Genomic DNA, 26,577 nt, shown 5'->3' with positions numbered 1-26,577 from the left:
TGCAGTGAGAAACATGTGATCTCCCCAGCTCTACATTTTATTCATATATTGGAAAAAAAATACAAGTTATATTGGTTACAGATTGTTACTGACAAACATGAATTTTACATTAATGGAGACTTTGGGATACCACAAATTTTCAGCCCAAGTAATATGTGAAGACTACAGAGCAGATCACTCGCACGATCCCTACTAATTACAGTTGTAGGATACCTCTGAGTCATACAGCAATACACTACAGCTTGTCCAATTCGTTTGATTCAACAGAGAGTGAAGCGAGTACCGTGCATGCAACTGAAACCCTTTTTTTCTAGAGATGTCGACACCAAAAAGTTACGTACGAGGAGTAAAAGACCTAACTGAGATCACACATTTTGGGGTAGTGCAAACAACTGAATCAGTGGAGCACCTCTCTTAGTTCATCCATCAGTTGATCTCTAAACGATGGATCCGTCTGCAGTGCACACCGTTTATAGTTGTGAGAACAAGAAAATGAGAGAAAATGCGAAATAAAGTTATGATTGTATGTCTTGGGGGAAAATGGTTTACCTTTTTCAAGAAAGCAGCAAGAGCTTGAGGCAGTGCTCGTAAATCCATTGTGGAATTCCCGAGGTTGGACAACTGAAGCAACATTTTCTGTATACGTAATTCCTGTAGTTTTTCCTCGTAGTTTCTAGAATCATCCTTCCATGAAAAGAAAGCCTCGTCGTCCATCCACAAAGTTTCTTTGCCTCCTCCCATCTTTGAGTTCAGGAACCAATTCTTGATTGTGTCCCGTGCAGACTTATAGTCAAACTGGTGACCGGCAGCATCCCTCAGCGTCTTGACTAATTCATCCTCAACAACTCTCCTGTGCAATCTCCTGTAGAAGAATGAACGTGATTTTGGCCATTCCACAACTTCTTTTATCACCCCTTTCACGGCCATCCTGAGTGAAGTATCATGAAGCTCCGCGAATTTTGTGGCTATTTGAGTATACAACGGCAAAAGTTTCTTTTCGCGGGCTCTTATTTTTGTCTGTAAGTCTTCCACATTCGCGAATGTTCCACTGCTGCTGGCTTCCTGAAGTTTTGACTTTAGATTGATTAGCTCTGGGTCAAGCCTACCCATGCATTCCAGCAGCTCTCTAGTTCGGAACTTGATCTCAATCAGACCTTCAGGCTCAAGGACATTTCCTTTAGCTGTTCGTTCTGCATACATTTCAACGTGATCAGGATTTATCTTACTGTCCAGAACCACCCATGCTCCACCTCGAAGTTCGCCCATCATAGGTATGTATATGAAAACAGGTTGTTGGTAAGTTCTAAGGTTCTCAACAATAGTTGAACCAGCTTGCAGGATCCCTTCAAAGAGGTCCCTCTGTCCTCCCGAAAAACCTCTCCAGTTGGCAAGAATGAAAAGTGGTAGCTCTTCACGGTTAAAATCCATCAACGCTTGAGCAGTCTTAGTCGCGGAATCAGGAAACCATACTTGCCCAGCTTGTGGAACAACTCTTTCATGAGAATCGAGCTGCCCAGGATCTGCAGGAATTACTTGCATCATAGTTTGAGTCTCAACAGCAATGATTCCTACCGGAATTCCTCCTAGCTTGGCACGACCTGTGACTACTGTTCTTGCCCAGCCTTCCAATGTCTCAATGAAGCTATCCCTGTCAAACATTCCTCCAAGCCATTTCCCAGTACCATCCATGGCACCACATATAGCAGCACGGGGATCACACGATGTTTCAGGTAGATATTCAACCAGCCTATCAGGAGGATCCAATGGACTCAAAATGGGAAGTGGACCACCAGAATATGCTGGCACAAAGCTTAACCACTTCAAAATTGATGATATACCCTCAAGATCATCTGAGACTGTAAGATGAACAACTCCATTTGTCGCCATAATTTTAGGTCCACCAAGTTGCATGTGGGAGCTATAGACCTCCCGACCCAGAAGTTTGTTCAGTGCAGAGAAACCAGTCAGAATAATAGGTTGATCAAGTCTTTGTATGCACCGCATACCAAGACGAGCAAGATAAGCACCAATCCCAACAGTTCTTCCAGTCACATAGGTCACAGTAAATGTTTCGTTGTATGCCCTTGAATAAGCACTGGCAATGGCACCACTGCCAGTTAAGTTTTCAACTCCCAAACCATCCTCTTTTCCTACAATAGTATCTATAACCCATCGGGTTTCTCCACTTGGGAGCTTTAACTCATGTGCTATCACAGAAGATCCAATGCGAGCATAATCCTCAGCAGTTAAATAAACATATTGGAAACCACGCTCAGGGTTTGTTTCATCAGACCAACCAACTCTAAAGCAAGATTTCACTTCCTCAGCTACACCAATACGGGCTCCTGAATTGGCTGCAAGATAAATAAGAGGTAGTTTCTGTGCACAAGCAACTTCAGTCACTGCCTGGAAAAAAGCATCCTCCCTGGGACCAAATGAACCATTTTTGAAGGTTACATCATTTGATACAACGAAAACTGTCCGTCCGGAAGGAAATTCAGGTGTCGACATTTCCATGTGCCAGGCTACCATGCCAACATCATTAAGTGCAGGCTGTCGCTCGATAGAAACAAGTGGTGTACCCCAAGAACCTTTCTTGTCAGCAAAAACTAACTCTGTGACTCTCAGTATTGCTTTATCTTTAGGCTTGTTAATTCCAGGATGCTGGGTCCATGATCTGTTCAGAACTGCCTCAAATGCCTGCAAAGAAAGACCTCCTTTAAACTATAATCGCATCAACCTTAAATCTGTAATGTAAATAAAAGATCAATGTATACCAGTGGGAAATCATAGCAATAAGTAGTGTTGCTTTTCCTGGCTAGAAGACGTTTCTGTTCAAGGACTCCCAAAGGCTTGTATTGTGCATTCACAAGCAATCCATGCAAAGGCGCTTCCCCTGAGATGGAACTGTAGACTATCTCGTTGCTGGAATTCTCAACTTCTCTATAGACCTGAAGGTTGAAATGCAAAATATCATACTCACACAACTTTTTACCAAATAAACTACGTGCTAATTTTCTGGTGCATATAGGAGAACCGGAACTCTGATGGCTCCACACATATTGACTACATAATGCTGCACTGAAGAAAAGTCTTCTAATAACTCAAGACTGCTTTTCAACAGAGTTTCATGGCCAATTAATCACAGCAGAGATTTTAAGGAACACTTTTTACATGCATATTTAAAAAATTCAAGATACATCAAAATCCCACCAAACACAAAGTCTGAAATTAATTTTACAGTTTATTTTCATTTATGAGCTGATTTTTCCACAAGCCATCATCATGCATATTTACTTTCACATAAACCTGCAGGTGGATTGTCATAATATGTGTGATGCAAACCAACCCAACTTACATGCACAATGCAAGTGTGACCAGTCACGTTTGTGACGACAAGTCTCCATGCTCCATTAGCATCTCCTTCAGATGATATCCAAAGCTTAACTTCCCACTCACAAACTCCTAAACGATGCATTTTGACACCAACAGACGCATTAATTTCATGTCCCAGATTATATAAAATTTTCTCAACCGCAGCTTCTTCATGGCCATCAGGTAGCTCCAGTCTTCTGGAAATGGATTTGAAAACTAGGTCAATATTTGCAATTTTAATGCCAAAACTCAAGAACACCTCACTTGGGAACCAAAATAATCTTACTTATGGTATGGCAAAAGATCATTTATCTGTTGCTCCCGCAAGATATAAAGGTACATATGAGCATGATCAGATTTGATGGTGGAATTATGGGCATTGAGTTCAACCTCCTCCATTGCAGACATTAAAGATCTCAAAATGCTCCTTGCCGTGAAGGATAGAGCCCATAATGAATGAGTCTCTCCATGATCCAATCCTTGATATACAGTCAGACCTTCATTCGATACAGGCTGCCTTAGTAGTGTTCTAAGAAACATCCTCTGGATGGATAGTGGTTTGTCTTTAACAGTGTAAAGGTGCCATTGTCGATCCCGAGAAGGAGTGTACCGTATATTTTCATAATCTTTTAGTTTGTCCTGTTGACAGCAAATTTTCGATATAGGCACAGATAAGTTAAAATTAAAACTAATATCTGAAAGCTGAAAAGAACAAATATATACACATATATACCAGTTCAAGGTAAATGGATAGAGGTGGCTCCAAATGACGCAATAGAGGTTGCTCTTCATAGTAGAGTTTAGCTGCCGACCAATGAAAGGAGTGCCTCATGGGGCCTCGGCCTTCATCTCTCTGTATAATACAGCTGACGACCCCCACTCCGGCATTGCTGAGGCTGGAGCTAACTTCTTTCTCCTTCAATATTTTGGCCAACTTGTTGACTCTTTCTTGAGCCTGATCCTCATCACCACTGCAGAGAAGCATAAAATAATAAGGCAACAAAGGCCGAATCAACTATTAACTGATTATCAAGTCAAAAAAGAAACAAAACAAAGTACCTTTTCTTATTTTAGCAATGCAGCTAAGAGAAATTCAGAAATACCCAATAAAAGGTATGAATTGACTTTATAACGTCCACCACATTAGTAAATTCCACCCCCAACTCTACTAGGTGAATTAACCTTTGGTGCTCTATATTTCCCTCTAAGCAATATTCACTCATATAAATGTTACCTATGTTCGTTTGAATTCTTATCACCTACGAAAGACAGTAAAAACCCAGAGCCAGTAGAAATAGATCCTGCTAGCAAGTTTCTATGGAAAAGGAGGAACGTGTTAGGTATTCTGCTGCTTCTCAAATAAGGGACTTAATGTTGAGGCAAATTTATTGGATCAGCACTATACTATGTCAAGGGGTTCTGTCAAAAGCAGCAAAGGGCATGGTATTATCGAAACATCCCAATATACAATAGGCAAACGAAGAAAATGATAAATTTTGACACTCCTATCAATAGGTGTTTGTGGATTAGCTCGAAATTTTAAGTCTTAAACAGCAATGAGACAACACATCTAACTCTTTCATATGCATATTTACCTGTCCTGAAGTAAACTCATTGGGTTGTTAATTCCTACCAATGCAATATGCATCATATTGCCAGAAGTAGCTGGATGAATATATCCATCAGGAATTTCAGCTTGCAAGTTATGTGTTGCTTCCCTCAATGCAGCAGTCATAACTGTAGGCAAAAAATGGAGAGATTTGAGGACTACCATTGCTCCCCACTTCCTCTCGTTCCGCCTTTCAACTGATTGTTCATTTGAAATCTCATCTTCAGATCTATTCTTTCTCTCGACGTGCTCATCCAAGAACTCCCATGATGCTATAAGACCAAATCTGTGCCACTGCATCCTGACACTTCCTTGTACAAGATACGGCTGATGATAGATATTAAGCATTAGCAAAGAAAAGTCCACAGCTTACTTAGCAGATAACTTTCAAGACCATTAACAATAGTACCTGGTATAACCGGCGGACATAGGTCTCAACAACCCTTCGCTGAAGTGTGTGGTCACTGTGATCAAAAAGACCAACAAGTGCATCTTCAACTGCCAGTGGAGCATTCACGAGAGCTTCCATTCGTTCATTTATTGCACTTTTTCTCTTAGGAGTATCCATGTTCTCACCATCTTCAGTAAACATTTCCAACTCTGAAAGACTTCTGGCAATACTAGAACGAAGCTCACTAAGTTTTGTCTGCTCTAGCAGTTGACTTGCCTTCAATGCTAACTGCATAAATACATTGAGCATCAGATAACCATGGGATCATAGAAGTCCATAAACCAGAAAACTAATGAATAATTGGGAGACCAAAGAAAAGGACACGTTTGACGGAATCTTCGTGCCATAACTACTATCATTCACAAGAAGAAATGTTCAGGAGAAAAAAATACATAGGCCAGAGCGCAAACCTCAGAGTAGTTAGTATGGTTGAGTGTTGAAAAGCGGATTAGCTGATCACGATATGCAGCAGGATTAGGATACACGAGTTGTTCCAGGAGACGTAGTATCAGCTTATTCTTACTCTTAATACCCTAAAAAATTAAAATGGATTTTTACAAAAAGATTCCTCAACAGACTAAAATTGATAATAGGAGTCTAGGTGCATATGGTTAAATTGGATTTTACCTGATGAGAAAGTACAATATCCACAATCTTGAGGAGATCTTTCTTATACTGAAGTCTCAAGCGTTCAATCACATCAGCCTGAAAAGAAGAAGATACCTCAACTGCATTTCCAGACAAGACCACAACTTATAAAGCTTATTTTTTTATCCGTGGCTTCCTGATTTCATTCCTTAGTTTTCAGGATTGTTGTGATAAATCAGTGGATAGGAATACTAAAAGAACAAAATAAGCATTCATAGTACAGTAATAGGAGAACATATAATGAAGCCTTAGGCATTCGCTCACAGAAGAACTTGAACAAAAGAAGTTGAAAACATTTAGGTTTTGGTCCAAATGTCCTTGATGAAAGCAGTCACACCTCCAGGTCTTTACCAGAAAATGAGAAAGAGTAACATTTATATTAGAACTATTTTCCATTTCTTCTTCATCAGCAATTTTACCTGTATATTGTCACTGAATAATTCTTCAACAGATAAATACTCCTCAAAAAGGCCCTGAACTATGATGCGAGCATGGCCTTCTCTGCCACGCTCATAGGACTTGACAAGACTCATCAGAGGTTCAATCAATCGTTCTTGGGCACCTTTTTCTTTTTCAGGATAGGCATTTAAATGGGCCTGAAGCATTAAAGGGAAAATTGTATAGACAAAGTCATCACAAAAGTATGCTTCATTTCGACTGTGAAAAAAATAAAAAAGAACAGAGGACAAATGTTCAGAACGAAAACAAATAACTCACCTCAAGAACACCACGTAAAATCTTCGCGGGGAAGTCAACATTTTGCATATTGGCAATTCCCTCAAATTCCCTATATCTTGTCTCCAACTGAAAGTTTTGCAAATAAAAAAAGAAAAAAAGAAAAGAAACAACATTAAAAATTGAGCCCTAAATGATTGTCCAGAAGCGAAGATATTAGCTACTGTGTTAGTACAACCTCATATCTGAGTTCCTTCGGTAATCTATTTGCCAGAACAGCAAAGCATTCTTGCCACTGAAGGAAAGGGAGCTCAGGATTGTCCAAGCAGCTGAGCAAGCTTTGAACTACCTGAAACGAAGAATTCAATCAGTATAGGAACATCATACATAAATGGCCAGACAATCACTTAAAAAAGAATAAGTTCTTCAAAAGTCAGTAAATTTTCTTCCGCAATCTGTGATAGCCAGGAGCACTTTACCTCATCAATGTTATGCTCGTATCCAGCAAGAATCATTCTAGCCGCATTCAAACTTGCAGCACACCGTTGATGAACTTTTCCTGATATGGCTGTTGGGGGTCCCAGAATGGGGAAGCTACCGTGGAAGGGTTCTGCTTTCCTTACAGCTGAAGGGTCATCCAAGTCAAGCCTTGCTATAAGTTCGCCAGCCTACAAAATCATTTCTGCCTTTGGTGCTGAGTAGAACAGAAAAACAATATATTCTATTTAAACAAGTTTACCTGCATTGCTTGACCTTCAGACATCTTAAAATGGATCTTCCCAGATGCAGGTGAAAGAAGGGGCATACACATCTTCATGACCTCAACTTCTGCATAAGGCGTGTCGGCATCAACATGGCTGCCATCCACAACCAGATACCTAAGTAGCTTGCATGGTGTCTCTGCCACCAGCTTGGACGGATCATGGTCATTCTGGATATGTAGTTAACAGATTAAATCACTATCATGGACTTCATGACATATCAGGGAGTAGGAATAAATGGCACCTGAAGCAAGCATGTCCGTCCATCAATAAGCAGGCGTGTTCCAGCTGCCTCCTCTTCTGCATATACAACATGACTGTTTCCATCCAGCTGCAACAATCACATTAACCAATCTCCACTAGTTATAATGTGCTAAGTTTGATTAACACATAGAATTACAATTCAATTAGTTATTAATCAAAAGATGATAAAAATAAAAGCATCAAGAATCTCAATGGGGTGCATAGAACAAGTAGAGGATCAACTGCTTGCCTGCATTAAAAGACCTCCATCACGTAGAGTATGTATTTCTGCTTCAATCTCCGAGTCATTCATCCTTAATCTGTAGCTTCCAGGACCTCCTCTGACCATATTAATCTAAATAAAGGAAAAAATTGGAAAACCATTAAAAACTAAATAAGGTACAGACACCCAGCACCGAACCCCAAACAAAAAGAGCCAAAGCACCCACAAAAGTGGCTCTCCATTTCATTGTTTCTTCTATCTTAGAGCAATATCTAGCATTATCAATATCCTGTCCCAGGCAGAATTGCATTCAATTATGTAGTTCGACATGTTTAACTTACTGTATATTTGCTTCCTTCAATATTTAGTGAAACTTGAGAATTGACCAATGAAATATGCTGCAAATGGGAGAATGTCATAAGATTGTAAGTAACAGGAAGCAAGAACTAACTCCCAATAATATACAAGACCAAGTACCTTGGGGGGAATCTGTCCTTTCTCAAGATAACCAACATATTCCGAAACTGTATTTGCACTACTAACAGAAGCTTTCTGTTTGATAACATGGAGAAAATACACTAAATTATGAGATTCTAACAATTGTTGCTGTTAAAACGTGTGGCACTAATAAAGATGTCAGAAGCATAAGACTAAGTGCATGCTTACATAAAGGGCTCCTCCAACCACTGAAAGATACCATGGGGGTCTTTCAGCTCTGACCCTCATCGCTATTCTGCTATCTAGCCATCCTGTGTGGATCCTGTTTTCCTTGTAATCTAAAGCCTGCAAAGATGTTTGATAAGCATTAAACTCTATTCACTGAAACCAAATTACAAAGAAAATCAACTGGGATTTTGATATCTGAGATTCTCACATGTAAGAGATCAATAGTGTAATCAACATTTGTACGAATTTCTCCTCTGATTTGAATTTCTTTAAGCCCAAGAACCATATTTGCAATGGCCAAAGCACGGGACTCTCCGAAAGCAAATACATGCCCTGATGTAAGAGGAAATAATTACTCAATGCAGGAAGTGTAATTTCATATGGATCACGGTATATTTTAAATAAGGTCTGCCATGTGAGCTTAAAGAGATTTGCCCAGGCCAGAGAATGAGTACTATAAGAATATCTTCTTTTTTATTTTTTAATCTTGGCTGATTTTATTTAGTTTTATTTTACATAAATAGATCACTTATATCATTACCTTTTTTACTCTAACCCTAATCCCAATCTATTTATTTAGAATGGGGATTATTCCATAAGATCAAGCAAGACTTTTCTTATTTCACATGGTATCAGCACATATCAGAAAAAGAAAAGGAAAATATATAAATAACCACAAAGAGCTTCTTTCTCCAACAAACTATCCAACCCACTGGCACCACCGCCCATTACCATTCTCCTTCACCACCAACCTCCAACTAATCCCTCATTTCTTTTCCATGGTATAAGAATTTTATATCATGTGATGGTACTCTAGCAGGTTTTCTGGCTGCCACGGACAGCTAATACCACATGGCTTTTGTCTGGCTACTTTTTCTATTGGTTTTCTGACTATTAGCTTTGGCTCAACAGAATCTATAAGAAAACTATGACGGTTTCCACTGCTGGGTCACAATTACACTAAGCCAATAGGATTACAAAACAAATTCTGCTACTTCAGTTGTCTTTCCATCTCCAAGTGCCTTTAATAATTATTATAATTTTTTACTACTTCAAAACAGATTGCTGATGCATTCACCGATGCATTAGGAAGAAAGCAGTTTAAGAACTTGTGAAACAAGCTGAGTATGATTGCTATAGATGGTCCAACTCAGAGGAGCGTTCGAATATCTTGCTAAAATATCTAGAGCATTGTGCTAGAATTAACTTATTATTTCTTGTCTGATTTTATTTAGTTTTGTTTTTAATCATAGAAATCACTATCATAATGATTTTTGTACTCTGACCTTAATCCCGTCTCTCTCTATATATATGGGCTGAGATTCTTCAATAAGATCATTTCGGAGTTTCTCTTATTTCACAAGAACCAGGAAGAACTTCGAGACACGCCTCAGCTAAAACATCAATATGTATTAACTAAATTAATTATATAGCATAAGTTTAAGGGATTTTAGAAAACAATACAAGATTACAACTCTCTTCCGTTATTCAAGAATTCCCCCAAGAATGCAATTACTTTGATATCCCTAAGCAAGTTTGAAAGCAATTTCTGGGGTTAAATAGTTAATATATGTTTACTACAGAGACCAACCCTGAAAATTAGTGTATTATAGACTACACCCCTTCCCTTCTTAGAATCACAAATACCTTGCAAGTTTATGATGTTTGCATGACAACCCCCCCCCCCCTCCACTAGGGTTTCAGATGCAAAGTAATGATACCACCAAAGAATTATTTGATATCCCAATTTATTCTAGTAATTTGTCAAACTTGGAAAGGTGTTTTTGTAATGGATTAAGCCTTGTAAAGACGCCAATTGCTAGATAATATTGCTTGTATCCTACACCATATCCTGTTTCTATATCTATATTTAACATATAGAATAGGTAAACACATAAATATTAACACAATTCTCATCTGCAATTACTAAAAGAATATCCATATATGCAGTTCCCAAAACAACCAAAAATTTCCAGCATAACTAAGAAATGACAGATATGCTTAAACACCTCTACTCTTCCACTTGTTGGCTTAAAACCATCATCAGGGTCTTCTAGAATTAGACTAGAATAATGATGCCAATATTTTGAATATTTAGTGCATAAATATATACAGAATTTATGTGTATATATTTAAGCACTAATCTAAATCTTAAGGTCGCCAATCAGCCACAAACAGGCTACTAGTTGTGGCAGGCTTGTTAGCCAGCAATTAATTCATAACAAAGTAATACACAAAAGAAGAAATGATATTTATGACATCAGTATTAAAAGGATGTACATGGTGAGAATAGAGCAAGATACTATTGACAAAATATATTTACTGATCTTCAGTTCTTTAAAGTTTTTGAGAAAAGCAACCAAATGACTGATTCATATATACTTTAGATGTCTCTGATCAAAGTTCGACACTTACCAAATTGAGAGTCTGAAAATTCATGAATACCTCCTCCAGACTGCAGCCATTAAGATGTTAGCAACAATAGTTTTGAACTTTTAAGTTCCGTTATAAGTAAATTATTAATGTGTACCTTGACAGAGAAGTATGCCCACACATTTGGCTTACTTTTGAAATTGAGTTCCTGTTCAGAGTTCATGATAAATAATAATTATGAGAGTACAATTTATCAAACAAAAATCAAAGTTTTCAGTCTGATAAATCCTGACCTGTACTCTTCCACTTGTTGGCTTAAAACCATCATCAGGGTCTTCACTTGTCACACGAACTGCGACACAATGACCTTTCGGCTTTGTTGACTCTGCCTTATCAAAGTCAAATGGCGTAGCAACAATAGATGTCTTCCTCCAAGCATCATATCCTCCACCATGTTCCATTCCATAAAATCGCCGTATCTCTGATAGTTGTCAGCACCGAGAAAAGCTATCAACAAATACAAATTAAAAAAAAGGGGTTCAGATATACAAATTCTGAAACAGACCTGGAATTTGCCACAGAGGGATGCCCATCCCAACTGCAACTTGTGCTGCAGGAAGATTTATCTCAGCTATCCACTCTGTGACAGGGTGCTCCACCTAAATTATGAGAAGCCGATAAAGATCCTCCTTAGAATGAGTAGATTGCCAAGTAATAAATATACATTCCCCAAATGTAGAATCATAGTTCTGGTAAACTCAACCTCAACTTCCCACAGAACAACTGTTAATGTTCTTTTTACGTCAAGAAAAACCAATTTAAACATGGTTGGTCCTGTATGCTCAATAAACATTACATGTGTCCTGTTGACTTAATGTTAAAAAGAATAAAAACCTGTAGCCGTGGGTTTAGCTCCAAAAAGTAGTATTCCCCGGTTTCCATACTGTACAAATACTCCACAGTTGCAGCTCCAACATAATTTACACACTTGGCCAACCTTCTAGCGGCCTGCTCAAGTTTCTTTGTTGTCTCAAGGGGAGCAACTGTAATTGGACCCTCTTCAATAATCTAAAACAACATGAACATACAAGTAACTAGTTAACTCAAGAAAAAATAAATGGAATGAGTCCAGAATAATGATATAGTTAGGATGATAATAACAAAAGATGCACTAGAAGAAACAGCAAGAGTTACTCCATACCACCTTAATGCAGGAGAAACCTTCATACAATGCATCCTTAATTTATTATCACAATGAAAAAAAATTAAGGGCTAACCTTTTGGTGTCTCCTTTGCACACTGCAATCACGGCTGTGCAAAGCTGCAACGTTTCCATATTGATCACAAAGAAGCTGGACTTCAAGATGTCGGCTCTGAGGAACAGAATTCTATTGGTGTTAGAATAAGATCTCAATTTGTTCAGTCCTTGGATCATAAGATAACGTAGATGCTCTAACCTGGGAAGCAACCTTCATTATAAATATGGGGGAGCCAGGGACTTCACCCTGAACTTGCTTGAATAAAGCCTTGACCTCATCATCATTATGGACCTGAAAGTCCAACAAGGTAGAGAATGTTGTCACATCACCAGAAGGAACTAAGATATGAGTAGCACCAAATCCATGAACAAGACAATCAAGTTACTCTTTTGCCACTCACGTGCAAAAGCGACTCAGTTCAGTCAGGAATAGAAATGAAACGCGTAAGGCAAAATGTCACATCAAAATAGTATGGTGAGAATCGAACCTTCCTTATGCCTTTGCCACCTCCACCCCAAGATGCCTTAATCATTGCAGGGTAACCCACAACTCGACAGCTAGCAATTGCTTCTTCTGTTGTATGAACACATGCTTCCTGATAAGTGGCATCTGGAATAGTCACCAAACAGCTCTCTGGAGGAATTTTCACCTGAAAAAAATGGCGTATGAGAAGATGTGAGAAAATTTAAACAAAGCAAAAAGCTTAGATTCATGACCAGGTACACTTTACATGAGAGCCACTCCATGGAAGAGTCGGCACGTCTGCAGCTTGTGCAATCAACGATGACCCAATTTTATCTCCCAATGCAGCCATTGATGCAGCTGGTGGCCCCAGAAATACAATTCCTTTTGCACCTAAAGCATCAGGTAGCTCTGGATTTTCAGATGCATGGCCCCAACCAGGCCAGACAGCATCAACACGTGTTATCTCAGCCATCTGGACAACAATCAAATATCATGTGAATACCATATGATTGGACGTTCTTTCATATTCCTTATTCAGCTCATATCTGTCACTTACCTTGAGCATGTGGTCATCTATATATGTAACAGACTTACACAGGAAAGTGGAGAGTGGATCAACCACAGAACAATATCATTGTAGTTCCTTAATTTAGCATCACATTGCCTTTAGTATCTATCTATTTTGCCAATTTTAACTATTCCTTTTATTATGGCACTTAAATCTTTTCGACATATTCTTGAAGACCAATTTCCCCTGCATTCCTTGTGATCTCCAGTGACACATTAAGCTTACAAGTTACACGGAATGGATAACTAGAGATACGAGTACTATATTTACGAACCTCAACAATGAGCTGCACATTGGCATAGTTATTATTGTTAGTTCCACCAGGGACTTCAACAAATTGATCAGCTATTCTTATATGTTCTGCATTTATTCTCATGTCCTCCGGAGTAGCCATTGCCACCAACAAAATTGCCTTCTCTGTACCAAATGTTTCATAAGCCCATGTTCTAATGCTACGGATAAACTTAACAGCTGCCATCCCATTGTTGGCAATCAAAATACTATGAATTGCCCTCTTTCCACCAAGGGCACGGCAGAACTCATCCACCTGAGGTACGATACTAGGAGACCTCAACGGAGCAGCTCCATTTATGTAGCCATTCGCAGGCTTCACACCGACTGTCATTGGCCTCCTCTGGGCTTCTGACATCTTGTAGTGCCTGAAAAGAACAACTTTTTCAAAACACGAATATCTAGTATCACTTTTTCAGCATAAATTTGTCTCACTAATATAATTTATTTCAACCTTTGTCTCACTCAGCATAAAACACATACAGCAGCTAAGGACTACTTGATGAATGAATCTATTACTAAGATTAATTCCTGTATAACTCTGACCATCAAAACCCCACTGTTTTGCAGATGAATCAAAAACCATTATGAGAAACAATTAAGTTTTGAGAGAAAGAACTACAGAAGACCAAAATTTGGCACTGTATGCGACACAATTATTTGCTCAACAATCATTGCATAAATTACACAGTTCGTCAGCTGGGTCTACTTTCCTTTAAAAGATCAGCATAAGATACTCAGCAACATTAACTAAAATTTCAAGCTTAAAACAACTAAAGTTACAAACATATAAAAAAAGGGGAAACCAGATAAAGGATCACAGACACTGCCACGAAAGATCAGTCGCCCAAGAAAACAGAGTGAGCGTAATTCATTCCTACTAAACCACCTCAAATCAACTGGAAACACTCAGAAACTCAACCTTCAACCTCTCTGACGTCCCACTCAGACCATTTTCAGTTGAATTCCGTAAAAGAAAAAAAGAAAACAAATTTCTTTTGCATTCCAATTGCAGTACAAAATCCCCAGATGAAACACGGACCAAACAAACGAACAAAACAGCATCAAAAGCACAACTGACCTTCAGAGAAGAGCCCAGAACGGAGAGAGGCTTCAAAATTCTTATCTCTAATCAACCCGATTGGCTTCACTCACTGAAGCATTATATGATTTCAAGAGCAGAATTGCCGGCAGCGGAGAAAACCGAAAAAGGAAACAAGAATTCAGCAGCAGAGTAGGAATCAGAACAATGGGAACATGCAAATCTGGGGTGCAACAGCAGTTTAATGCTGAGTGAGTATTATTATCATTAAGCACAAGGGAAGTAGATGTGGGTTTGGTTCGTATTGGTTGGGGGTCTCTAACCATAAATACTGCCACTGTGAAGGGCCTATCAATGAAAGCCAGCACGTGGTACCCGCCTCCTCACCCTGCTTCGTTGTACCAATTTTATTCACAACCTCCATCTACCTCCTCTCCCTCTCCCCTTGCAAGTTTCAGCTGTTCTTGTTTTCTACAAAATTGAGTTGAAGAAATGATTTGAATCTCAAGAAAAAATTTAGAAAAAATCCCTTTAAATCACTTAGATTTTTAAAAAAAAAATTACAATGTATACTTTAGAAATTACAATACCCACCTTAATTTTAAGTTCGGTACGACGAGCTCATTCTGTTAACCTTCATTAAATTTTCATTCAATATTTATAGTGAATTGTCCAAAGAACCTCTTTAAATTTGAATTATAATTTTATATTTAAGATTTTATAGACTTACATACCCACCCATGGATTATTTTATATTTTTTTAATTTTTTTAAAAAAATCAATAAAAAGAAAATAGCAATTTTCACCTCATTGTCTAGGACTACATAATTATTTGGGTAAATATCATTAACATACTTTGAGATTAAGTCTAAATGCATAAACATGCTTCTGTTTTTTGTGAAATTACGGGTACACCACTTTAGGATGTACTAGTGTAATGTATCTAGGAGGTGTGTATAAATTTGCTGGCTGAATAGGGGTGTACTTGTAATTATAACTACAATGCCAAGAGGTGTAATTATTATTTTGCGAAAAGTATGGAGTGTTTGTGTATTTGGATCTAATCTTAATAAATGTCAATATAATTTTCCCCAATTTTTTTTATTTTAAATGTGAATTTAAAATCTTTTAAATAATTAAGAGATATTTGTAATTAAGACAAATTTTAAAAGAGATAGTTGTATTTTACTCTTGAAACTACTACATTTTAATCCATCACCTCAAATAAAATATAAATAAAAATCAGGAATTCTTTGAATTTCGAATTGGAATTGAATATTGAAAAGCTTTGTTTTATTTTTATTTTTCTATGTCATTGAAAAATGAATGCAAGAAAAACAATTTTGAACTAAAGTATTTTTTTTTTTTTGATGTAGCCCCATAAATAATTATGGATATTCGTCGTTATTTCAAAACATAGTTTGTCCTGACACTTACATATTTGATTATAAAAATAAATAAATAAATAATTGATTTAAAATAAGTGATTATAGCATTTAAATTCATAATTAATTCAATAAATTTAATTTAAATAACTAAACGGGTGCTAATTAAGTGAAAAGACATTCGAGAAGAAAGACTTCAACTAATTTGTTAAATGAGATATTCATTTATGAACACTGATAAAAATACTAAATTTGATTTTGGTCGCCTCATAATCGCCGCTCTTTCTGAATAACTCACGTAATAATATACAATAGCATATTTGCTGGGGGTTTATCTATTAAAAAGTCAAAAAAAAAGCCTTTTCATTAAGGGTAAAATGGACTTTTCGTCAGGATCCGCACATGAAGTCGCGGGTCGGGTCGCCAAGATCCGCTCTATGAGTTGACCTGAAAAGTGGACTATACACCACATGATTGAAATTGGGAGAAGCCCAGATGAAGACACGTGGTCTGATCTACAGCATCCAATAAGACCCTATAAATATTTCAAATTTGATTCACTCGAGATAGTTGACATTTACTATTTTGACTCTTTGACTCCTGATCGCATATTTCTATCTCGTTTACAAACTAACTTAAGCGTCCGAGAGTCTTTGTTCGGGACGATCCCGACAAGCCTGACGTGCTTGTTCTATTCCTCATGACCCATCACAGATCTGGAAAAATTACGTGGCCAAATCTAAATCGTTGATCGAAATCGCATATTTCGAATCAATATTCATAATTCTAATACTCATATATATCTAACAAATATTTGGATCAAATATTTAGGTATTTAGACCAACTAATGAAATTAAAAGATTTGCACCAACAAAATAATTAGGTGTCAATCGCATTATTTCGACAAACTTAATACCGTCATTTTTTCTGTATATTAAATCGTACGGGATATATATATATATATAATAATATCAAAAAAATAAAAATAATGATATGATGATGTATGTATAATTGAATAAAAATAATAAGAAGATGGATCTCTTTTGTAATTGTATGAAATTTATGATGGGTTGGACTCGTGCTTAAGCCAAACGCCATACGCATAAAGATAATATTCTTGTACATTTACTAACGAAAAAGTAAGCATAATCGTACACCTATATCATTACATAAAGCTATATATAGTTTTAAATTTAAAATCGAAATTAATCAGAGTTACAAATTTATGCATGTACAATCTTAGGGTTTTTTTTTTTATTTATATAAATATTTTATTATTTTGAAATTTTTTGATGAATTACAACGGACTCTTTTGAGAATTTTTATAATTATAATTACCTCCTCATTATTTAAAAAATTACAAAAACTCTATATATTAATGATAATAGGGAGTTATCAGCACTCCCCGCTGTAAATTTGCTTACCTTTTAATCATAATAAAGAAGGGTCGGGAACTCCGAAAAGCTCCGCCATCCTCGGGTGGTTTCGATTAAAAAAAAAATGATCATTTAATAAATATCCTCTCATAAAATTTGTTAAACGACTGTTAATTTTAGAAACAGTATTTATAATTTTTTAAATAATAAAAAAATATTTATATTATGACAAATTTCAAAAATCCCGGTTAATTTATCCTTATTTTTCTAAGGCAAATTTGATATGTGCCTAACAAAAAGAAAAAGACAATTAAATTGCTTACCTTTCTCTTGTTGATATGCAATATTGGGAAACATTTGCGTGTGTTGACTGAGAGTTGGGTGGTGCTGTCCACCAACCTTTCTTCATTTAGTTCGCTTGCTTGAAAATAATGTTGAAATTAGGTGATTGGTGCAAGGGAAGGTTGTTCATCACAATTTTGTTGACATTATTGTTGATTGTTGTTCATACATAAAATTTGATTTATTTAAGAAACACTTATAGCAATAATATTTTTATGATTGAGAGTTTATTTTAAAGGGAAAAGTATTATTTTAGTCCATTAAATATGTCTAATTTTAATTTTAGTTCAGTAATTATGTCCATTTTTATTTAGGTCTAGTAACTTACGAAATTGTTTACTTTTAGTCCTTTGGCTGATTTTCGGACAATTTTACCCCTATGAGTGCATATGGACCAAAACTGCCTTTCAAAAATTGCATAGGGGTAAAATTGTCCGAAAATCAGTTAGAGGACTAAAAGTGAGCAATTTCGTAAGTTGCTGGACCTAAACAAAAATAAACATAGTTATCGGACTAAAATTAAAATTAGGCATACTTAGCGGAATAAAATAATACTTTTCCCCAAGTTTCATAGTTGGCTGAATTTAATTATGTAATTGGATTACGTGTCGAGATTCTTCAGCCGGTCTTAGGTCTTGAACTGATCCAGACGTACTCTCGCCTACAAAAGGCTAGTAAGAACAACATTAGGTAGGACATAGTTATAATCTTCTAATACGTAAACCGGTGAGCTGGTTGGCAAAGATAAAGCTAGAGATAATTTAATGCGCAAAATAAAAAAATATAATTGGAATTTGCGGGCTATGTATTTATAGAAGAAACGAAGTTGTACGACCCATTGTGGGTCGATAATATAAAATAATCAGACAGGTATGGAGATCTTGTATATATAGGATTGGATTTGGCCGATTCTAAAAAATACGTAAATTTTTTAAAATAATTGGTTTTTTAAATAGTGTCTGCGAGTATTTTTCTTGCATAACTTATTTTGGGTTATCTTCTATAAAACAGTTAAAAATTCTATGAGATTCTAGAATAATTTGCCAAATAATTCAAAAATAGAATAGAATGAAAACAAGAAAAAGTCAAAATCAATTTCTCCTTGGACCTCCCCATCCAGTGGTCAATGATATAATTTAATAACTCTCTAAAAATAATTTAATATATATGGGGGGAAAAAGAATTTGAAACCGGTATTTATATTTGAAATACTTCTTAATATATTTGTATATATATATATGCTAACCATCGTGACATGTCGTCCTTGTTTGCATATAATAAATAATATTTTATATATTTAAAATATATTATAAATAAAAAAATATATAAACCAACACATCACATTTTAAAAAAAATAAAAGAAAAAATAAAAAAAATAAACTTAAAGACATTATCGGCATAACAATAAAGTTGGTGCTGTTGTGTCATAATTGTCGTTTGTGAGAGAAAAAAAAAAAAGAAAAGACCTTCTCTTATATATTAGTATAGATATATTAATTTGATCATAGCAATATTCAATGATTTAAACACGACACTACAAAAAAATATGCGAATGATTAAGAAAATTAAAAAATAGAGAAAATTTAATTAGTGATTTCAAAATTAATATTAAAAACGAAATATTTTCTTATTATAATTAGAAAGGAAATTTAATGTTGCAAAAATTTTTTACCTAGTCTTTGCAAATAATTTAAAAGTTTCTCCCAAAATTTTACTAATAATTATTTTTGTTAATAAAATTTCTAGCAAAACTAGCAACAAAAAAATTCGAAGCTAAAATTAGCAACAAGCTAATTAACACGTAAATATTTTTCTTGATAATTACAAAAAATAATATTTTTTTAATTAAATTCGTTGCTAACATAAAAATTAGCAACGAACTCCACTATTTTGTAAGGAATTTTTATCGCTTCTAATGAAAAAGTTACTTTATTTTTTCTTTGTAATATTTATTTGGATTTATTTCATTTTTTATTTTATCTCTCGTGTAGCATTTTTTTTTTCCTTTTATCAGAATCAATCTCTCGTGTAGAAGTTGTGATCTCTCGTACAAGGAATTTTATTAAATTTTTAAAAATTGAACAAACAAATACTTGATGAAATTGAGCAAGATTGGTCTTGTTGGAATCGTCTGGACGACAGGATTCGAACGGCTATGGTCTTAATCTGTGATTCGTCCTGACGGTGGAGAAATGGCAGCAAACAGCTTCAGCGCGAATTTTCGGTGGAAAAATCTTCAAATTTTCATATCTTAACAAATATTTAATAAAATTGAACTAGGTTGGTCTCGTTAGAACCGTTAGGTCGAGACGAGTCCAGTGGTGGTGGTTCGTGATCGTGGGTCACTCCGGTGGCGGCGAATCGATGGCCGAAAGGTGCGGTGTTCGTGCTAAAATTCATTATTTACGATTGATAAAACTTGAAATTGTTTGTGGGGAAATGTTCGTCTCATCAAGGAGAGTCGAACGGTATATTTGATGGTTGACAACTCGCCATAATGGTGCCGAAATTTTAACGAGAAGTTGACAGCAATTCGTCGTAAAATAAAATAATTTTTTTTTTTAAAAAAAAAATTTGTCACCACGGTGACACATTAAAAAAAAATTTTTAAAAAAAAACAATGTCACCGCGGTAAAGAAATTTTTTTTTTAAATAAAAAATTGTGACACCGCGGTGCCACTTACTTTTCTAAACCCTTCAATTTTACCCTACTTTACTAATTTTTTTTTTTTGGCATTTTTTTAATAAATTCCCCGCTGGTTTGATGATCTTTTATAAGGAATATTTGATACATAGTGACAACATTTTCATACTTGTCATCAATTTTGTAATGTTTTAGTTTGTTAACAGTGGTTTTCAGTGTGTCAGCACACTTTGTCAAAGGTTAGCCTGTTTGTTCACATTTTCATTGTCTAGATCTTTACTGTGAAGCGAGAATATATTTGAATTAATAAATGAGATTGTATTTTATATATTAAATTGTAGTATAAAATTAATATATTTTTAATTAGAATATGTATAAATAAATATGTTTTTATTTTATTTTCTATTTAGAAAATTGAAAATTCAAATCAATTGAATTAAATTGTCTTACTTTTCATTGTCTTATAATGGCCTGTTATAATTGTCTTACTTTTCATTGCAAATCAATTGAATTAAATTAAAGGTGATTTGAAATAAGGTATAGTAGAACCACCGTTATCGAAAGATTTTTATAAAAATTTTAATATTATTAGGGACTAACCTGCAAAACAGAGGTTAATATTCTGACGCACAGATTTTCTTAAGGGAGTACGCCCTCCGTTGGACCGGACGTATATGGACAATTTGCCTCAGGCCAGAGCTATTAATCTCTTTGTTTTCTATCTTAGCGGAAGTAATAATGCAAGTACTTAATTCTCATGATTTGTAATAATTTTAAATGAGTACTGGACCTAGACTGCGTTTTGGGTGCATGTGACTGTGCTCGGAGGTGGATTGCTCAGCTAGATTGAGTAGAGGAACCTCCTATCCTAGTATTCTTTCGAGAGGATGGAGGAACTGGAGAGTGCTAAGTGCGAACTAAAGGAGGAGGTGAAAAAGAAAGATCAGGTTCATTAGGAGGATACGACGAGCATCCACCACCTATTGGATGAAATGACCAACCTAAATGATCGTCTACAACAAGCTAACTACAACAAAAGCAGGTGACACGAAAGAATGCAGGGATATTATGCTGGAAGGGCTTTGAGTGAGTCGCCTAACAAAGGACAAGAAATCCGAAGTTCCAGAGCTTGTTGGGCAACTATGCTTTGAACTATTATTATCATGGGTTTCAGACTTATGCCCAACAATTTTCATTCGCAGGCTTTCCGCTAGCTGGAATGGATAACTCATTCTTGGATGAGGATGCCGGTCTTGCCATTGCTCCTGAGCTTGATGAAGAGCCTCGTTATATGGTCCCTGAGAGCCCTCTACCTACTGAGCAAGATCCGACACCAGTGAGCCTGACTAATCAAGTGATGGAGGATATTCTACCTCTCAGGATTGCTCCTCTTGGAGTTGGTGGCAAAGAGGATGTGCTCCCATCTAATGTAGAAGGACTAATTTTGCTGCAAAGAAAATAATTTTATTTTTCTAATGGATATTTTGGAATACCCCCTGGTGAGGTTTGACAGTGCCGAGATGTGGGCTTGAATATTTTGATTTATGCTGGCACATAAATGTCTTGAATTCTATTTTCTCCCGATCCTTCTTTATATGGATGATTTATAGATATGCAATCTATTCTATTTTTGCGGAACTTTTGATTCGAGGTGTGAATGAATTTGTTTTAGGCATACTCCTTTTTCCCATAGGATTGAATAATATGTACTAGGAATATACGATACAATATGTATCTCTTTTTCTACATGACAAAAAAAAAAAAAAATGTTAGGAATATCCGAGTGCTATAATTGTAATATTCTTGCATCTCAGTTGTTTCTTCCTGTAGGTGGTTAATGATGGAAAGAAAGGAAACATTCGAATCCCGCTGTATCAGTAAGTTTAAGTGACATAATGTTTCTGTATTTTATGTTTAATTAATATATTCTATGAAAAAAAAATATTTTATTAATATATATTTAAATTAAGTGTAAATCACAACTGCCTCCCCTGAGATTTGGCATAATTATGAATACTTTTTGTTTGAAAAATTACAAACACTCCTCTCAATTAAAAATAATTATATAGCCCTAAACTGTGAAGTGGACATTACTATTTCACCCTTGTTGATTTTTTTTATAAAATAAAAAAGTATTTGAAAAAATATAAAAAAAATTGAGGGTGGGTAAAATAAATAATCTAGAGGAAATATTAGTTCATAAAAATATTTTAGAAAATTGTAAAATATATATAAATTTATAATTTATAATTCAAAAGGGCATTTCGATCAGTTCATCACAAAAAATTAGATGGAATCCTAACATAATATGGGCTCATTATTAGACGGACGTTAAAATCAAGGGGGTATTTGTAATTTTCAAACAACAAGGAGGTATTTGTAATTATACCAAATTTCAGTGGAGGTAGTTGTAATTTACCCTTAAATTAAATAATAGTTTAATTTAATTAATAATATATAATTGATTGATATTTTATATTTCTATCAATATTTAAATTTAAAAAGTGAATTTTAATATATTAATTTTTATACAACTTTAAAGTTTTAATATATTTTTAAGATATTTTAATATTTAATTAATATATTTTATAAGTAAATATAATTTATTAAAATAAATTTCGACTAAATAATAATTTGAATTAATTAATAATATATTATTTATTAAAATATATTTACATGTCAAAAAGGAGGAGAAATGGACATACGCACATATAAATAACTCTCAAAAGGTCAAAATCGAAGTCCACTTGCGCAATTGGCTGTGCCAAACACTAATAACTTTTTGTCGTATTTTAAATAACATAAACGGTTTTTTGCCTATAAAATTTACATAAAGAGATTTTGTACTATTTCACTAAAACACAGAAAAATGTTGTACAATTTACTCTTTATTATTTTTTTTTTATCGGGGATTTTTTGGCACATATTCCATATCATAAAGTGTTTTCGTGCATTTTCTCTTTAACTTAAATGATACGATTACTCATCAATGAAGCCTATTTTTAGTAATAAAATTAAGGTCCCAAAATTATATAAATTTAAATTTGAGGGCGACAAGTAAGCAAAAAAGAATAAATGGAGAGAGACAGGTGTGTGTGTGTGTGTGTGTGTGTGTGTGTGTGTGTAATGGTCAATGAGTATAATGACAAAAAGAAAGGTGAGGGAATTGAAGTGTGTAGGTGACTGACTTAATTATAAAAATAGGTGGGCATTATTAATGTTGCATGGGTGTTCAGTTATGGTTGGGAGTTAGGTACATCTATCTCCATGCACTCCTTAATTACTACCTCTTTTCATCATATTCTCACACATTATCATTTTGCTTCCTATCTTCTAAACCATCTCTTTTAGAATGTCTTTGGATGTTAAGTTTTTAGAACTACACTTATTATGCTGACGAGCCACTGTTCGATTGGTAAAATTAAGATCTTATGATTAAAAAAAGGGAAAAGTATTTGATCCGGTTCGAAAATTATAGTCGAATGCGATATCGCTAATCGCCTTTGTACCCGATCAGATCTGTTGACTGAAACACGAAAGATTAGGACGGTCGGGGTCGTCCCCAACGAAAACACTCCGATGCCCAAGTTAGATTCTTTAAAATATCTCAAGAGTACTGAATGAAAGCTTTCTTAGTAGTAAAAATGACCTTACCTCTACACTGTGTGGAACAATCCATTTATAGACTGATTTTAGTCACATATGGTAAGTGCGTGCACTATGGTTCGACTTTCCTCTTATAAGTCATACGCCTCCATCTTGATTTACGCCTACTGATTAAGTGGCGAACTGTCCTCTCTAACTCATGGCATGAACCCAGTTTGAATGATTTCTTTCCTTTCCTGAGATATCTATCATATCTTTCTCCAGAATTACTCTTTTACCCCTAAATAGGGTCATTTTTGTCTTTTCATTAATCCTGCCGTTATCATTGGCCCCCCACTTCGACATGTGTGATTCATCATTCATGCCGAAGTCGAAATATCCTTTCATACTGCACTCTTACCTCGAACCAAGCGACGCCACGTGTAGGGCTAATATATCCACCTCGATCCTCGCATTGCCACGTGTCTCCCATCGGGAGTTCTCCTTCCTTTAGGTTTTCCCCCTTCTGCTCTCTATATATAGGGCCTTTGTTCAAATGGAAGTACTTTTGCTGCTTTCTTCTAAGGGTCGCCTCTTCTTCCTCTTCGATCTTAATTTCTGCCGTTCGACCTTGTTTACTCCAATCCAGCTACAATGTCTTCCTCTTCTAATTCCCACTCTGGTTCTTCATATGCTACTTCTCCTCATTTAGCTGCACCTCCTGCTCCCCCTGAGGGTCCTTCTAGGGCTAGATCCTGTCGTAGGCCGCATAGAAATGACCGTGAGGAGCTTGACTCTGAGAAAACTCCTACTTATTCTAGGTTTCAATCTATGCTAGATCGTAGTCCTTGGGCCGGTATAGTTAGTTCAGTAAAGCAGCCAATACATAAAATAAAGGAAAAGTATTTTATACCTCACAATTATGAGGTGGTTGTCCCCAGATCATTCGATAGGATGCACTGACCTCCCAAGGGTTTCTGTGCTTTTTCTCTTCATCATTTCGATGCGGGGTTGCGTCTTCCTTTGGCCCCAAATGTGGCCCACATTCTTACTAAGTTAAAGTTATGTCCAATGCAGCTCTCTCCCAACTCCATCCGCCAAATCATCCTTTTTATTATAATCATGAGAGTCCATCGTTTTGCACCAAACTTTGACAACTTTTGGTCTTTGTATTCATTCACTACTTCGACACGATCTGCGGATAGGGGATCTTTTTATTTATCAGCCCGCAAAGACTGTAGGTTTCTCGATTCTCTTACTTCTAACGTTGGTCCATGGAAAAAGAAGTTTGTATTTATTCGACTTCCTCCTGGTTGCGAGTGGCCTTTTAGACTCGATTGGGCTGTAGAGAAGCCTAAACCTGTCGTTGAGGGAGGGTGGCTGGAAGGAGATCAGATTAACAGCCTAACTTCCTTTCGATATGATCCGAAGCGAATTTTGGTATAAGAAATCCTTTGGCTCGCACATCTCACTCCAGCACCCCTCTGAGTCAAAGAATCTCTAGGTGGCCTATGGTTATGTTTTTTGGGTTCCCTTATTCATCGATGGTCGATAACTATTTTTTTTTCTTTTTGTTCTTGCAGACGATATGGTTACCCAGGCCTGCCTTACACAACGCATTCGTGCTGCTCAAGCAAGGGCTGCTGTGGCTCAAGCCGGTTCCCATCCAGTTGCTCCCCCATTGGTCGCTTCGACCCAGCCAGACACCGGGCATTCTGTTGCTCCGGTGAGCAACGTTCCCCAAGATAGGGCATTGATCGAGGTAGGGAGTGAGGACACTCGATCCCATAGTTTGGCAAGGGGTGCACCGGTATTAGAGTTGTCTCCTACTCGCTCGCACGCAGGTGAATCCAGCCCATGCGATTTGGTAGGTCGCAAAAGGAGGAAGAGTAACAATCCATCTCGCCCGATCACAGGGAGCCAGTCTTACCATTCTCAAGGCGATCAATCGACGCGTGTAGCTCATAATGAGGAGATTCGGAATATGAAACGTTTTAGTGAGGTCGCGGAGTGTTGGAAGAAGGCTCAGGAAGATCTACGTTCTCCCCATCATCTATCCGCCCAATTGCAGGGAGAAAAGTTGATTCCTGATTGGAGAATTTCTTCAAATAGTACAGTTTTGAACACCCAATCAAGTCAGGACTCTTGGGAATTCTACAATGCCAGTTGCCCCCCAAAGGACCAGGCTGCCTTACTGCAAACGTCATTTACCCGTCTCGAGGAACATGCTGCCCATTCTTTGATTCAGGTGAGATCCCCTACATTTTAGGTTCTCGCTCCTTTTTCGATCTGTTGTTTTCTTACCGTGCTATCTCCAGGATGCCAATTTTATTCGTGCGCTTTCTCTGAAATGTGCGAGGTTCCGGAGGAACCAGATCGTAGCCGAACACAAGAGCCACGACCTTCGAGCCAAGATGGTGGAATCCTCATCCAAGGCGCAAGATCTCGAAGCCCGACTGACATCTCTAGAAGCAAGGAACAAGGAGTTGGAGGAAAAGATGAATTCGGAGATTTCGCAGGCTATGAATGCGGGTGAAGAGATTGGCTTCTCTGCCGGATACGCTGCCGGGAAGATTGCGGGTGCTATTGAAGGTCG

At 36.4% G+C, this 26,577-nt stretch overlaps 1 protein-coding gene across 2 annotated transcripts; it reads right to left on the bottom strand.

Annotated features, from left to right (window-relative positions):
• Positions 1-15,152, bottom strand: LOC105165943 (acetyl-CoA carboxylase 1-like). Of its 2 annotated transcripts, none has more exons than XM_011085098.2 (32): positions 14,689-15,152; positions 13,591-13,975; positions 13,014-13,220; positions 12,771-12,932; positions 12,482-12,574; positions 12,302-12,397; positions 11,919-12,092; positions 11,590-11,683; positions 11,318-11,505; positions 11,182-11,232; positions 11,067-11,106; positions 8,860-8,984; positions 8,652-8,768; positions 8,463-8,537; positions 8,327-8,383; positions 8,013-8,117; positions 7,764-7,850; positions 7,498-7,689; positions 7,238-7,426; positions 6,997-7,107; positions 6,801-6,887; positions 6,503-6,679; positions 6,063-6,140; positions 5,846-5,968; positions 5,394-5,663; positions 4,971-5,311; positions 4,109-4,346; positions 3,662-4,014; positions 3,359-3,569; positions 2,778-2,951; positions 550-2,700; positions 1-454 (listed from the first exon to the last, which is right to left on the bottom strand). In XM_011085098.2, exons 2-32 carry the CDS (start codon positions 13,963-13,965, stop codon positions 398-400), a joined length of 6,798 nt encoding a protein of 2,265 aa, XP_011083400.1. In that variant the 5' UTR covers positions 13,966-13,975; positions 14,689-15,152; the 3' UTR covers positions 1-397. The 2 variants fall into 2 exon arrangements, with proteins under 2 accessions (XP_011083400.1, XP_011083399.1); XM_011085097.2 differs by having other exon boundaries at positions 3,359-3,572; positions 14,689-15,151.

Source organism: Sesamum indicum, linkage group LG7 (genome assembly GCF_000512975.1).
Source record: "Sesamum indicum cultivar Zhongzhi No. 13 linkage group LG7, S_indicum_v1.0, whole genome shotgun sequence".
Taxonomy (NCBI): domain Eukaryota; kingdom Viridiplantae; phylum Streptophyta; class Magnoliopsida; order Lamiales; family Pedaliaceae; genus Sesamum; species Sesamum indicum.
The sequence above is the reverse complement of the archived record's forward strand: the minus strand, read 5'-3'. Positions and strand labels throughout refer to the sequence as shown.